Genomic DNA, 16,861 nt, shown 5'->3' with positions numbered 1-16,861 from the left:
TTGGATCATAAGATATTACAGAACTTGTATCCTTCTTTTAAATATGTGTGTATGCACACACTCATGCCGTAAAGCATATTTATTTATATTTACATTTAAGTTGCGTATTTGTTTTCACATGGAGAGAGAAAACATTTTGGATAGTTGAATCACGATTCTGATAGACTGAGGACGGTTTTCCATCAAATTTCCAGATGTTATTTTATTCTTGAGTCCAGTATCTTTACATGGAGCATTTTGTTCTGAAATGGGTGAAGTAAGAATATTTGTCTTTGTAATAACTTTAATACATTTATTTACTAAATTTCGGTAAAAATTCTGTGCACGTAGGCATTTGTGCACAGTTGTCAGTATGAGGAATTTGCCTTCTTGAACAGCAAGGATGCTGTCCTGAGTCTGTGTTACCCTATTTCTTATACAGCTCTCTCATGTGATTTGAAGAGCAAGAATTAAAATCAGAAATTTCCTACTCGGATTATGCTGTAGGTCGAATGAATGTTTACATTTATTCATAAGCTTAAAAATTAAGTTACATAATGTAAATCTCCTAAAGATCCATTTTCCCCAAATACTTTCCTCTTAAGGACTGTTTGATTGTTGTTCCACATGTTCAAACTAATAGAACAGTTTTAAATCATGGAATTTTATTAATAAACAGTGGCTTAATTAACAAATGTATCTCTGTACTTGCATAATTCATCATTTTTAATGATCCAGTTGCATACATAGGATATTAAAATTTTACCTTAGTAAAAATTAGGTACAAAAATTATTGAGAACATTAATAATTTCATAAGTTCTTGTAATGAAAAATATGGGCTGTTCTTATCAGAAAGTATTACCATGTTGTATTGTTTTATTATAATTCTTTTGTAATAAATGATACATAGAGACTTAGAAGTCTTCCATAGCTCAACCATAATTAGGCACCAAAAGGTATAATTTGAAAGTAAAATGATAATCTTATTCATATCTAATTCTCAGAGATTGTTTGATGGAGCACTTATATATTTACAAATATCAACAAATATGTGTGTGATATATATATATGAAAAATGGGTCCTGTAATCAGTTGCCTCTGACAGCAGAGGATATTTTAAAATACAAGTGAAATTTCAAACAAGTCAGAACAGGGTCTGATATGGAAACTAAAAACACAAAGACTCTATGAAAAATTAAAAGCCATGGTTGCAATTAAATTGATAAAAACAGATTTAAAGTGTTAAATGACTTTATAATTACATATTAAATTTGGTTAAATATTTTATGCCTGTAGTACCTTTTAAGCATGTTGTTTCTGAATCTTTTGTAGATAAAATCACTTTTATTGTTCTTAATATGTGCATATAAATGAATTAGTTTTGTTAAATCTACTAACTAATAATAAAATTAAGATGTTAGCTGAGTAAGTGGAAAATATTTTCTGAGATATTCCATAGACAAGCCATAAGTTGGGTGTTTCTCAAATATTTTTTAGTATCATTTTATAAAACATTTATGGGAAGAAAAAGCTTTGTGAACATATGAAAAATCACTTTATTTTAAGTTTGTTTATATTTTTCTATTTATATAAGCTTGGTTTTTTCAACTGAAACAGTTTTCTTATAACTTGCCTTGTGTTTATACCTCAATCAAACAATATAGTAGTCAAGCCATATTTATCAGGTTACAGATCAGTCATGCACATTAATTCTATTATTTGTGCTGAGCTTTTCTACTTATAAATTGAATATGACAGCATTTTAAATTCTTGAATGGTGTATGTAACCTGTAAACATCAACTAACAGCACAAAGACTTACTGAATTCCAAAGGTTTTGGTTGAATGTTGAAGATCAAATGGATTAAATATTAAATAGTGTCTCTTTATGTTTGCTAAGTCCCAGTATGGTTGTAAATATAGATGGAAACATTTTACTTCAAAATAGATTGCAGTTGTTTGGGTGATCTAGAATATACCTCTTTAAACCTGTGTTATGCTATTATCAAAATAAAAGAAAACTTGAAATCAAATTTCATTTAATTAGTATATCCCCAAGAATATTCTTGCAGACTCTAGTGTAAGAAACAACAGAATGAAGCATATATATGGTTTAAAATTTATTCGCAGAATTTTATTATTAAAAGAAATGTGTGGGTTTTTTTTTTTTTTTGTATAATTAAAAAGGTATTAATAAGATAGATTTCAGGGCTTCCCTGGTCAAGAATCCACCTGCAATGAGGGAGACCTCAGTTGGATGCCTGGGTTGGGAAGATCACCTGGAGAAGGGCATGGCAAACCACTCCAGTATTCTTGCCTGGGAAATCCCATAGATGGAGGAGCCTGGTGGGCTACAGTCCATGGGGTCGCAAAAAGTCGGACACGACTGAGCAAATAAGTAAGCACAGCACAGCATTTTGTTTTTGGAATTTTGCATTAAGATTCTTATTGTGATAGTCGCTCAGTCATATCTGACTCTTTGTAACCCATGAACTGTAGCCTGCCAGGCTCCTCTGTTCATGGTATTTTCCTGGCAAAAATACTGGAGCGGGTAGCCATTCCCTTCTCTAGGGGATCTTCCTGATCTGAGTCAAGATTCTTTTTAATTTTGAGTTATCATTAATCTCTATTAAATTAATAAGAAATTGTAATATTTACTTTCCAAGAGCAGTCCAAAATACCACTGTTCATAGAAGATGAACATTTTAGGGACTTAAGAAGGTGTGTGTTGCTATTCCTAGGATGGCTGCCGGCCTTGGGAAAAAGATCGGCAGGGTGGGAGGAGCAGGCCTTCAGAACCGCAGGTAAGCTTGCTGTGCCTCCAGGGAGACTGGAGCTTGAAGGGAGGTTCTTCAAAGGACTCTGGAAATGTAAATGTTCCATCCTCATCTCTTTCTCGAAGATCTTGTTTAAAATAATGTATCTCAACAATAACAGAAAATAGTGAATACACCCCAATATGGGTTTAGTCACTAAGTTGTGTGCGACTCTTTGTGACCCCATGGACTGTAGCCCACCAGGCTCCTCTGTCCATGGGATTTCCCAGGCAAGAGTACTGGAGTGGGTTGCCATTTCCTTCTCCACAATATAGGTTTATTTATCTCTAATGATAGACATTTTCCACAGTATTAGCTACAGTGTGTGCATGTGTGTGTATGTATGTAGGAAATTAAAGATCTAAAGAAGTATTTATTTAAAGATGATTCTTATATCACTAGAAAATAATTTTACTATCTCTAAATATATTAACTATATTAAGAATTATGTGATTAACATGTTAAGGAAGCATGTTCCTTATTCTTAAAAATCTTGGTTTAAATAATGACTTAAAAGTCAGATGCTGCTGCAGCTGCTAAGTCACTTCAGTCGTGTCCAACTCTGTGCAACCCCATAGACCAGGCTCCCCTGTCCCTGGGATTCTCCAGGCAAGAACACTGGAGTGGGTTGCCATTTCCTTCTCCAAAGCATGAAAGTGAAAAGTGAAAGTGAAGTTGCTCAGTCGTGTCCGACTCTTCGAGACCCCATGGACTATAGCCTACCAGGCTCCTCTGTCCATGGGATTTCCCTGGCAAGAGTACTGGAGTGGGTTGCCATTGCCTTCTCCATAAAAGTCAGATACTTCAGCTTAATTTAATACTTGTTGTTTTTTTTTTTTTTAATTTGTTGTTTTAGTTTTGCTTTGTTTTTTGGCCATCATAGCTAAAAAAGATACAGCACAAAGATATGAAGATCCAAGTGAAAGTGCATTGTTGACTTCTTATTTTTATTTATCAGTATTTAGCAATTATGCAGAGTCTTGAAAAACTACTAAATTCCTCATTTTCTTGGTACCAATTAAATATTCTTGCAAACTAATTTAAAAATGTTGTAGCTTTATAGTTTTAATGAATGGGTCTAAAACTGAAAGTTTAAGTATTTTTGGTCCATTTCTTTAAACTATGAGAACTTAGTACCTTTCTATTAGTTTGGAACTAATTGCTTTCGTCTTAATTGCCTTTGGAAATAGATTGTAATTTAGAAATATTATAAATAGATTAGAAAAATTTGTTTCCAAGTTTTTTAATGTGCAGATGAAACTTTTAAAAAAATAATTGACACAGACATGCTCTTTCAGCCACACAAGTGTCTTCTGGAAAAAAAAAAAATCCTCATTTTAAGTCACTTTTTCTTTGAAAGAAATAAATGTTAATTTTTCTGGAATTCTTGTTAGAGGGCACAGTATCTGTTGTTAGCTGCACAGAGAAAGCACCAGTAGATTTGCAACTGTTGACTTTCATTTCTTTAGGACACAAGTCATGATCTGTGACTTTCTGATGTGCAGATTGTGAGGGTGTTGGAGTTGATCCATTTGTTACGTTTTAGTACAGCTTAGTTTATTTTCAACTTAAGTGGGAATTCTACATTTCTCCCTGTACCCCAGTGAATCGGTTTGTACAATCCCACTGTGGAAATAGTTGGTTTAGATAGTATATGCAGAAACCCAGTTGGTTATAGGATATATCACCTGGAGTTGGGGATGGTCGTGGTCCTTCCCTGTCCCCCTCTCTAAGGCAGACGTGGAATGGATGTAGCTAGGATAGTCAACTTGCATTCTTGTGTAGAAATCTGAGTTACTGTTCTCCTTGCTGGCTTCTGCCAGGGCAGTCCTGTGAGGAAAATACATGATCTTTATTGGGAAAGAGAGCTCCAGACTTTTCCACTTAAATGTGCTGAAGGCACATTCGTTCATTTTCCACTTAAATGTGCTGAAGGCATAGAATAAATACCCTCTTAGGAGTTTTGACAAATTCTTATGTGGTAAAAACCCACTTGGATCACAAGAAAACGCTTTACTGCTGGCAGCATAGGGGTAGAGTGTCATGGCATTGTCTGGAGAAGCAGGAATCTCCAAGCAGTCTATCAGAGGCAGACTTCATAGGCAAATGTGCAAGAAAGGGTTGCCAAAATAGTGCGTTCCAGAAACTTTTTAGAGGCAGACTATCTGAACAATTTAAGAAAAGTTATCTAAGGACCTTTCCCCCTCGTATGTGAAATGGAAGTTGTAATAGTACTTGCCACATAAAATTTTTGTGAGGATTCCATTAGATAATGCAAGTGAAGCCTTGATTTACTGTTAATGTATTACATTACTCTTGTTGTTGTTATTATTATTGTTTAGGTAGCTTTCCCTCCATTTTCCCATGCAACTTTCCTGGGTCAGGTACATATTTAGTAGAGGATAACTAAAGGAGTCCTTAGGTAAAGCAACTTAAAGCAAAGATGGGGACACACTCTCTTAACATTGTGACAAAGATGAAATAATAATACTATTAACTACCGCTTATTAAGCTCTTATTTTCTGCCAGGCACACTTCTAAGTGCTTTATGGGAATCAGTGAATTTCATCCCTTCACAAACCCATGAGTTATGTACTATTATTATCTGCATTTTTTACAATGGAGGAAACTAAGTTACAGAAGGAGGTTGGATTAATTTATCCAAGGTCATGCAGCTAAAAGAACAGAAATCAAGTCCAGGAAAGTCTAGATGATAGCAGGATATGAATCCTAAAAGTGTGGAAGGTCTGACTCTATTTTTAATAATCTAGCTTGAGCGATCCTTTATGCTCTGTCCTTCCCTCTGTTCTTGATGGGAAACTCCTGGAACCCATCCAGCAGTGGAATGCAACAAAGCTGAATGGCTGGAAACCTAGTGGAAACTCAGCATAGAGAGAAGACCCTGGGCTTAGGGGTTGTCCAGGTTGAAGTTTTGTCTCTTCAGGTTAAGAGTGGGCAACCAAAAAGGGTACCCGAGTAGGACTGGAACAACAGAAGTGGTTTTATTTTGTGCACTATATAAATGCTTTGGCTAAGAAACAGCTTGGTGATTGAAATCCAGCCTTCTCAGCTTGCCAACTCTCGATAGTTCCAACAAAAGGAAATGAGAATGTCCAGTACAATAAGAATATAAAGGGATGACAGATCTCAGACATTTTGGAAATGTGTTCATGTGTTTGAACTCTGAAGAATTAAGTCTGGTATCTTAGAGGTCATCGTGGAATTATATACATGGAGATCATGATAACTCAATTTGTGGAACTGGATTAATTTTCCTTCAAGTGAGTTTGGGTGAGGAAAAGACTCGGAAGGATCTGGGGGTAATAACTAATAAAATGACACATGGTTGAAGAAGACACAGTGATGGAAACAGAAGAAATGAAGAAGTAGGAGGCAAATCATGAGATGAATGTCCTGAAAACCTACTTAATGAATTTGAGTTGGATGGTAGAATATTTTAGTAGTTCAGTTCACAATTCAGTATGAATAAGAATGGGAAAACGTTAGATTTTGCACTTAAAAGATCTTTGGTGAACTAAGAGGAAGCAATTTGGGTCATGCAGAGGTGATGGACGTCTTCTCTGAGGAGTTTGCAAGTGAGGGGTAGGGAGAGTGGGGTGATAACATGAGCAATTGCTGGAACTTGGACATTTTATTTTTAGGAATATAGAGGAAAGAGATCCAGAAGAAATATATAAACTGTGATTGGAAGTTGGAAAGGTGTAACTAACAGTCCAAGACCACAGAAAATAGCAACATGGAGGACCTAGATGGAGAATAAGCTTTAAAAGAGACCATTTCTTCCTGGGAAATGAAAATATGCAAGAAAGGAGAAGGAAGAGTATAGAATTCTTATTTTTCTTTATGAAACATTAAGTGAGGATAGCTGCAAAGGGTTCCTGGACCAAGTATCAGCATGTGTGTGTGTGTGTAGGCTTCAGGACAGCAACAAGCAATTTTCTGATGCCAACAGTATCCTAGCATTCATTCAACTCAATTCTGATACTGCCTACCCAGAATTCAACTCAATTCTGACACTGCCTACCCAGAAATATAGTCAGAGTCCATAGGTGAAGGGCTCAGTCTCTCATATAAGGCCACCCTTCATTCCAACACCAGTTTCAAGCCTGAGTTGTTTCCCTGTGCTGCTGACCTACTGGCTGCAAACCAGAGGTTCTCAACGGCCTCCTCCTCGGTTTTGATTAATTTGCTGGAGCAAATAATGGAACTCAGGAAAGCTTGTTTACTCAGTAATTACCCATTTATTATAAAAGACTATTAGAGGATATGAATCAATCGCTAAATGAAGAGATGCGTAGGGTGAGATCCTGGACAAAGAAGCCCTGTGTGGCATGCGAGGTATTCTGGTTTCCCTACACAGAAGCTTCCTGGAAAAGGGCAAGCGTGGTCCTTTTGGGTTTTTACGGAGGCTTCATTACATAGTCATGATTGATTGATGGATCCCACCTCCAGTCCCCGGGGGTGGGACTGAAAGTTTTGTCTAATCACAGTTTTGATTAGTTTTGATTAGTTTTGGTTTTCCTGGCAGCCAACCCCCACCCTTGGGTGGAAGCCAAAAGTCACCTTCCCTGGACCTTTGTCTGCAACCAAAGGTTAAGAGACCAAATGTTACCTTTTTTGCCTGTTTCAATCAGGACATTTCAAGCGTTCTGGAAGTTGTGAGCCAGAAACTGGATGAAGACCACAGTCTGTCGTTGGGATGTATGTGGACGCTCTCTGTGTGTGTTATATATGTTACCGGGTAAGGGAGGGTCAAAGAGGACTCTCTCACGGGGCTCAGTTCTCGGTAAGGACGAAGAGAAGAATCTGAGGTCTTATCCATGGCAAAAAGAAGTTTATTAAGGAAAGCACAGAGCCCCTCAAGGGAGAGGTGGGCCAGGCAGGAGGGGCCCTGGTGACTGGACTTTTACGTATTTAGGTGGACGTGAGCTAGCAGTTTTGATTTACAGTTGCAAGTTACATAACAGCGGGCTCTCCTGTGCCTGTCTTTCCCATAATTAAGTCTGTTATAATCAGGTGTCTCTATGTATAGAATATTTATGAATCTTTTATGGGCTCCTGAGGTCTCTTGAGGACACAGCTATGCATCAAGGTCTCAGGTGCTGAGTTGGAGAAGCCCCTGTGTTTAGTTTGTATCTACCCTGTGCCTAGGGTGCAAGGGCAGGAGTTGGAAAAGTCTGCCTAGGGCAAAAGTTATTTTGTAGCATATCTGTGAGCTCTCCTGGGCCACACTGTGGGGGTGTCTGGGGTGGGGTTTAGAGATCAACTTGAATCTTTTCCCGCTAGTCCACTCCTCATTGCTCATGCCTCACTTCCTACCTAACATACACACACAAACACCTTCATGTGTGTGTGTGTGTGTGTTTGTGTATTTCTCACATATGCTTGGTCATAAACAAACACATAAATTTCCTATGAGTCACAGTATTGCAGTAACTTTTAGTTCTCAGTGGAGGGAGGGGCAGGGAGGGGAGTAGAGATGGGCAGACAAGGTTTTCAGTGCAGCCATTGTGGGGAGTGGGAAGAAACGTCAGCCAAGGAGAAGTAACAACACAGAGCATGTTTTCTCAAGAGAGATTTTTTTTTTTTTTTTTAAGAGAGATTTTTTTATCTGTAGATATTTACTGAGTAATATTTATCTTGTGATGTGGTACTGTGTCACTGCAAGAGGGAAAAGAAAATAACCTTGCTTTGCCAGGCAAATCTAGTTGGGAAGCCAGTACACAAAAACAGCTGCAAATAAGGAGGTATCAGATGAGAACCAAGTGAATATATGCAGCAAATGCACAATGATTCCCAAGATAACTATGGGAATGTTTCTTGGAAGGCAACTTCAAGAGTGCTTCAAACTGGCTGGCGAGATGTGTGGTGGTTAGGGAAGGTTCAGTGGAGAATACTAAGTCCAATTTGAGTCATAAAGTAGGGAAATAACCTTTTTTAGATGTGAACTTCCAGATGCTCAGGCTGGTTTTAGAAAAGGCAGAGGAACCAGAGATCAAATTGCCAACATCCGTTGGATTATCAAAAAAGCAAGAGAGTTCCAGAAAAACATCTATTTCTGCTTTACTGACTATGCCAAAGCCTTTGACTGTGTGGATTACCACAAACTGTGGAAAACTCTTCAAGAGATGGGAATCCCAGACCACTGACCTGCCTCTTGAGAAATCTAGGAAGCAACAGTTAGAATTGGACATGGAACAACAGACTGCTTCCAAATAGGGAAAGGAGTATGGCAAGGCTGTATATTGTCACCCTGCTTATTTAACTTATGTGTAGAGTATATCATGAGAAACGCTGGACTGGAAGAAGCACAAGCTGGAATCAAGACTGCCGGGAGAAATATCAATAACCTCAGATATGCAGATGACACCACCCTTATGGCAGAAAGTGAAGAAGAAGTAAGAGCCTTTTGATGAAAGTCAAAGAGGAGGGTGAAAAAGTTGACTTAAACCTCAACATTCAGGAAACTAAGATCATGGCATCTGGTCCCATCACTTCATGGCAGATAGATGGGGAAACAATGGAAGCAGTGACTGGCTTTATTTTTTGGGGCTCCAAAAATCACTGCAGATGATGATTGCAGCCATGAGATTAAAAGATGCCTGCTCCTTGAAAGAAAAGTTATGCCCAACCTAGACAGCATATTAAAAAGAAGAGACATTACTTTGCCAACAAAGGTACGTCAAGGCTATGGTTTTTCCACTGGTCATGTATCGATGTGAGAGTTGGACTAGAAAGAAAGCTGAGCACCGAAGAATTGATGCTTTTGAACTGTGGTGTTGGAGAAGACTCTTGAGAGTCCCTTGGACTGCAAGGAGATCCAACCAGGCCATCCCAAAGGAAATCAGTCCTGAATATTCATTGGAAGGACTGATGCTGAAGCTGAAACTCCAATACTTTGGCCACCTGATATGAAGAACTGACTCATCTGAAGAGACCTTGATGCTGGGAAAGATTGAAGGTGGGAGGAGAAGGGGATGACAGACGGTGAGATGGTTGGATGGCATCACTGACTCACTGGATGAGTTTGAGTAAACTCTGGGAGTTGGTGATGGACAGGGAAGCCTGGTGTGCTGCAGTTCATGGGGTCACAAATAGTCGGACACGACTGAGCGACTGAACTGAACTGAAACATATAAGTAGGATATTACAGGCACAGAACTGAAAATCAACAGACCCAAGGTTTAAACACTAGCTTGGTTTTACCTGGGACACAGTTCTCATGTAATCAGATCACATCTGGGTCTTCTTTCTTTTCCCTTTTGTAACAGGCTGGAAAACTTGTCCTTTTCCAAGACTTTAGAGAGCCACTGAAGGTTTTGGACTTGGGAATATAGAGTCATGTTTAGCAGCATTAGCATAGCTGGTGTAAAGTACAGATTACAGAGTTGTCGGCTTCCCTGGTGGCTCAGATGGTGAAGCATCTGCCTGCAATGCAGAAGGCCCAGGTTCGATCCCTGGGTCGGGAAGATCCCTGGAGAAGGCAATGGCGGCCCATTCCAGTGTTCTTGCCTGGGAAATCCTATGGACAGAGGAGCGTGACATACAGTACAGACTGCAGAGTTATAGTAACAGGAAAAGCAAGAGGCACTTGAATACTTCAGTGTTTAAAGTCTGGTGAGTGCTATAATTACCAGGAGAATCCCAGGTTTTGCCCCATTATCACAGATTCATCAATGTCCCCCCATTTTCCCCTTTCTAAAGGTGTCTTTGCTGTATGATATTTATGGTTCTTTAACTCCCCTAAATTTCCAGTCATTTAAAAAATCTCCTGTCCTTTCCTCTTGACCTTATTTGCTCTGCTTCCCAGTGTTCTTTCTGCATGAGTCACGCTGCTCTCTCTCTGTCCTGTCTATTCAGCCTCAATCACAGAGAATCCTAATGAACTGATGGCCTGCGTCATTCACTTGCTAAGATCAATGATATATTCTGTAATATTTATTGAACATCAATGGCTGCTAGTGTTTGATATCACATTGTTATGTAAGTGCAGTAAAATATTTCTGGTTTTTTGGTACTATGATCAACTGTTGAGTGTATTAAATTTAGTGTGGTTGTATTAGTGACTGGATAGTAGGCGTGGGAACCCTAGAAGTTTCTTACCATTTTACTGAGTTTTCACTCAATTTTAACTAAATTTGATAGCCTCTAGAATTGAGATCAGAAATTCATATACATTAATTTGATCTTTATGCTCTCTTTGAAATACCAAAATGTTGGTGGTTTCTATTTGAATAAATTGTTTTCTATTTAAAACTGGCTTCCCTGGTGGTCCAGTGGTTCAGAACCACCTGCCAATGCAGGGGCCATGGGTTTGATTCCTGCTCTGGAAACATCCTACAGGCCACGGGGCAGCTAATCCCCGTGTGCCACAACTACTAAAGCCCAGTGCTCGGGAGCCCGCATGCTGCACATACTGAAGCCTGCGTGCCTAGAGCCTCTGAAGGGAGAAGCCTCTCCAGCGAGAAGCCTGCTCAGCAACAAGGAGTAGCCCCACTTGCTGCCGCTAGAGAAAGCCCAAGCCAGGAATGACGACCCAGCACAGCCAAAAACTACAAACAGTAAAGGGTTTCTAAAAAACAACTGTCTGTTTCTACTTCAGTATCCACAACATAGCGGATACTAGAATACATGGGATGGAAGTAAAGTATGAAATGAACAGAAAAAAGTTTTAATCCTGGAGTATGGATTCATCTGCACACATATGATCCTGATATGATTTGACCCTATAATCGTTTCCATTTAAAAGTATCGTTATAGTTGTTTTTAAGTCTCTTGAAGCTACTGAAGGCTTTAGAAAGTAGAGATTCTGAGTAATTAATGCTTAATACAGATTTTAACTGAAGACAACAGGAATACATCATGTTGTTAAATTAGCTATTTAATTCTGAGATAACTTATGAATGATTCAGTCCACCCTTCTTCTTGAAACCTTTTTTCTTTAGTGAAAGGGCAGTCAAATTTGGTTTTATCTTGACAGTTCAAGAAGGGGTGAAAAGTAAGTCGAAAAGAGTCTATTCTGAAAAGTGGACCTAATTTTGAAGTTGAATTGGAATAAATTATTAAATTTTGTATAGAAAATTTTATCACACTTCATAATTATCTGATTGTTTGATTTATCAAGTAAACAAAGCATAATGTTTCTTAAAGCCTATGAATACTTTTTCCAACCGTGACAGATTAAATGAATACGGAGAGTGAGCAGAAACGGGAGGGGGTCCTGGTTCTGTGTCCTTATGCAGGAAAGGGCAGTGCTCTGGGGGAGTGCAATTTACATGAGCGTCTGGGTCTTTTGTCGCGTTTTGGATGGATGACCTGAATCTGATATATGGTGAATAGCATTAACAAAGGTCTGATTATCAAAGGCTAGGAAGAAAAATGCAATCAGCCACAGCAATGAAGTGATGCCTGTGTTTGGGGGGAAAACCTGATATCTAACTGGCTATAGAAGACACTGAAATGATACATCAGTAAAAGTCCGGATTTGTGTTTGTGTGTGTGTGTGCGCGCATTATATAGTGATTTTAACTCAGTGGGATATGACCAAAAAGAGTCATTTTTTGGATACTGTTTGGGTTATGTGATGAAAGTGGGATTATGTGATGAAAGTACCTGTTACTAACAAAATGATGTGAAAAACTCAATGCATTCTTAATTTATAACACACCAGTTTCACCAGTCTGACAATTGCAGACTGTTTCTATTTAGAGAAAATTAGAATTAAGTAGAAGTGCATTGGAGTTCAAAAGAAGTTTGCTCTTTTTCTGTTGCTTTTCCCCTCTATAAACCATGCCACCCAGAACAGAGAACCATATCTAATCTCCCAATTAGGTCAGGCCCTAGGATAATCAATCTCTTTAACAGCAGATTCCTTGCTTTAGCAAATGAATGCTTGGTTTCAAAGGCAGTTTTGTGTTGAGAAAGAAGTGCAGTTGGCATGGGTGATTAGAACTCTTTTAAACCCTGTAAAAAGCTTCTGTAGATTGTTTCATGCCCACACTTTGTGAACTGAAGTAAATGCTGTCTATATCCATCTTCAAATGAATATGGTGGCGGCTTTCTACAGCCTGTGAGAGCATCTACATGCATAGAAATGAGATTATTTTAAGGCCAGATTTATAATACCCATTTGAATTACACTGTGATTTTGATAATATCTAAAAGCAGTGTATATGTTTTTAGTAGATACTCTTCATATTTATAAGTATGTTCATTAGTGACAGTAATGTAATTATTACATTAAACCTGTTGTGTGACTGAAAATACAATGACAGATTAACATGATTCTTCTATTTGTTGTTTGGACCACATTTATATTAGTTTGTGAAGGCCTTTTTTTTTTTAATATCTGATGCCTTTGAGTTCATATTCATGAAATATGCAAATAGGTCATGTGAGACAACTTTGAAACCAAGAAGAAATAATTAAAAATTGAAGTTTATACAAGAGGAAAGTGGTGGCAGGATGAATTGGGAGACTGGGCTTGACATATATTCACTACTGATACTATGTGCTGTACTCAGTTCTGTGTGGTGACCTGAATGCAGGAAATCGCCCAGTACATGTATCCGAGGGGATGTATGTATACACTTTGTTGTACGGCAGAAACTAATGCAACAGTTCAAAGCAGCTATACTCCAATAAATATTAATTTAAAAATAAAAAAGTTTATAAATAATGTGCTCACAACTCAATCTAAGGTGTTAAAATGTAGTGAAGTACTTTGCAGTATAGTACAACAAAAATTCTAGGGTTTCAATAAGTTATTTTAGATAATTATTGTTCAAAGTGTGATTGCTGGAACTTATCAGTGATGCTTGAAAGTGATACAAAAGTAATTCAGGAAGCCACAAATTGCCTGTTTTAGGAAAGCAGATTATATTCTTAAAAATGTGGTGTTGAAACATTTGCAAGGTAGTTAAGAAAAAAGCATTCTCAAACATTTTTGTATGTTACCATTCAACTTTATTGTGTAATGGTCAGTTCTGTCAGTTTTTCTCCCCTCTTAAAAATTGTTTCAAATGTGCTTAATTTTTGGAAAGTTAATATTTTTCATAGTGACAGTTCATAAAACATCTGAGGAAAAATTGAAAGCAGATGGTCTTTAAGAAACATTTATTGCTAATTACTTCTTACCTTTCACACGAATACCAGCACATGTATGGGGTTAAGTCACTGTTGTAAGCAGGAGTCTTTACTTTGGGCTGTGCTGGATCTTGGTCGCCGCATGGGCTCGTCTCCGGTTGGGTGTGCAGGCTTCTCTTTGTGGCGGCCTCTCTGGTTGCAGAGCACAGGCTCTAGGGTACTTGGGCTTCGGAAGTGGCGGCATGTGGCTCAGTAGTTGGGGCTTCCAAGCCCTTGAACACAGGCTGAAGAGTTGTGGCCTATGGGCTTAGCTACTCTATGGCATGCCCGATCTTCCTGCATCAAGAATCCAACTCATGGCTCCTGCATTGGCAGGTGGATTCTTTACCACTGAAACAAAAGGGAATCCTCACTATTGTAAGTAAGGTTCTAAGGCAGAGTTGGTAGATATTGTAGTGATTCACTGAAACAAGATTTTTAAAATACAGGCTTTTTTTTTTTAAACAGGCATTCTTAATAATACCAAATGCCAAAATAGAACTATGATGTTTATTCATGCTTATTATAATGCATGCCTGTGCATGCTAAGTCACTTCAGTTGTGTCTGAGTCTTTGCATATGGACTCTTGCAGAGAAGTCCATCAGACTTCTCAGTCCATGGGACTCTCCAGACAAGAATACTGGAGTGCGTTGCCATGCCCTCCTCCAGGGGATCTTCCTGACTCAGGGATCGAACCTGCATCTCATGTCTGCTGCATTGGCAGGCTGGTTCTTAACCACTAGTACCACCTGGGAAGCCCCTTCTACTGTATAACATTTTAAAATTGCTAGTAGAATAGCTTCTGAATGTTAAATATTTCTATACATTAAAACGTTTAGCTGGAAGACTGTTTAATGTCCAGATCTGTTACTCAGCTATATTTTATTTTATTTTTTTATTTTTTATTAGTTGGAGGCTAATTACTTCACAACATTTCAGTGGGTTTTGCCATACATTGACATGAATCAGCCATAGAGTTACAGGTATTCCCCATCCCCATCCCCCCTCCCACCTCCCTCTCCACCCGATTCCTCTGGGTCTTCCCAGTGCACCAGGCCCGAGCACTTGTCTCATGCATCCAACCTGGGCTGGTGATCTGTTTCACCATAGATATTATACATGCTGTTCTTTCAAAACATCCCACCCTCACCTTCTCCCACAGAGTTCAAAAGTCTGTTCTGTACTTCTGTGTCTCTTTTTCTGTTTTGCATATCGTTACCATCTTTCTAAATTCCACATATATGTGTTAGTATGCTGTAATGTTCTTTATCTTTCTGGCTTACTTCACTCTGTATAATGGGCTCCAGTTTCATCCATCTCATTAGAACTGATTCAAATGAATTCTTTTTAACGGCTGAGTAATATTCCATGGTGTATATGTACCACAGCTTCCTTATCCATTCATCTGCTGATGGGAATCTAGGTTGCTTCCATGTCCTGGCTATTATAAACAGTGCTGCGATGAACATTGGGGTGCACGTGTCTCTTTCAGATCTGGTTTCCTCAGTGTGTATGCCCAGAAGTGGGATTGCTGGGTCATATGGCAGTTCTATTTCCAGTTTTTTTTAAGAAATCTCTACACTGTTCTCCATAGTGGCTGTACTAGTTTGCATTCCCACCAACAGTGTAAGAGGGTTCCCTTTTCTCCACACCCTCTCCAGCATTTATTGCTTGTAGACTTTTGGATAGCAGCCATCCTGACTGGCATGTAATGGTACCTCATTGTGGTTTTGATTTGCATTTCTCTAATAATGAGTGATGTTGAGCATCTTTTCCTGTGTTTGTTAGCCATCTGTATGTCTTCTTTGGAGAAATGTCTGTTTATTTTCTTTGGTCCATTTTTTGATTGGGTCATTGATTTTTCTGGAATTGAGCTGCAGGAGTTGCTTGTATATTTTTGAGATTAATCCTTTGTCTGTTTCTTCATTTGCTATTATTTTCTCCCAATCTGAGGGCTGTCTTTTCACCTTACTTATAGTTTCCTTTGTAGTGCAAAACTTTTAAGTTTCATTAGGTCCCATTTGTTTAGTTTTGCTTTTATTTCCAGTATTCTGGGAGGTGGGTCATAGAGGATCCTGCTGTGATTTATGTTGGAGAGTTTTTTGCCTATGTTCTCCTCTAGGAGTTTTATAGTTTCTGGTCTTACATTTAGATCTTTAATCCATTTTGAGTTTATTTTTGTGTATGGTGTTAGAAAGTGTTCTAGTTTCATTCTTTTACAAGTGGTTGACCAGTTTTCCCAGCACCACTTGTTAAAGAGGTTGTCTTTTTTCCATTGTATATCCTTGCCTCCTTTGTCAAAGATAAGGTGTCCATAGGTTCGTGGATTTATCTCTGGGCTTTCTATTCTGTTCCATTGATCTATATTTCTGTCTTTGTGCCAGTACCATACTGTCTTGATGACTGTGGCTTTGTAGTAGAGTCTGAAGTCAGGCAGGTTGATTCCTCCAGTTCCATTCTTCTTTCTCCAGATTGCTTTGGCTATTCGAGGTTTTTTGTATTTCCATACAAACTGTTAAATTATTTGTTCTAGTTCTGTGAAAAATACCGTTGGTAGCTTGATAGGGATTGCATTGAATCTATAGATTGCTTTGGGTAGAATAGCCATTTGGACAATATTGATTCTTCCAATCCATGAACACGGTATGTTTCTCCATCTGTTTGTGTCCTCTTTGATTTCTTTCATCAGTGTTTTATAGTTTTCTATGTATAGTTCTTTTGTTTCTTTAGGTAGATGTACTCCTAAGTATTTTATTCTTTTTGTTGCAATGGTGAATGGTATTGTTTCCTTAATTTCTCTTTCTGTTTTTTCATTGTTAGTATATAGGAATGCAAGGGACTTCTGTGTGTTAATTTTATATCCTGCAACTTTACTATATTCATTGATTAGCTCTAGTAATTTTCTGGTAGAGTCTTTAGG

General features: G+C 38.3%; 1 protein-coding gene across 4 annotated transcripts in view; it reads right to left on the bottom strand.

Moving 5' to 3' along the window:
* LOC122673602 (cGMP-specific 3',5'-cyclic phosphodiesterase-like) overlaps positions 1-16,861 on the bottom strand; it is a 77,932-nt gene that overhangs the window by 8,670 nt on the left and 52,401 nt on the right. For 2 of the 4 annotated variants that reach the window (XR_006334737.1, XR_006334739.1), the window contains exon 3: positions 4,484-4,625. Coding sequence is in view for 1 of the 4 variants with exons in the window: in XM_043871528.1 (XP_043727463.1) it covers positions 14,286-14,291 (6 nt within the window). In the remaining 3 variants the exon portion in view is untranslated. Of the gene's footprint in view, positions 1-1,336; positions 2,842-4,483; positions 4,626-13,764; positions 14,292-16,861 lie in introns of those variants that run through there. The other 2 variants (XR_006334738.1, XM_043871528.1) reach the window with 2 other exon arrangements.

The sequence above is a fragment of the Cervus elaphus genome, chromosome 17 (assembly GCF_910594005.1).
Source record: "Cervus elaphus chromosome 17, mCerEla1.1, whole genome shotgun sequence".
Lineage (NCBI taxonomy): Eukaryota > Metazoa > Chordata > Mammalia > Artiodactyla > Cervidae > Cervus > Cervus elaphus.
Note: the sequence above shows the minus strand (reverse complement) of the source record. Positions and strands in the feature narration are given on the sequence as shown.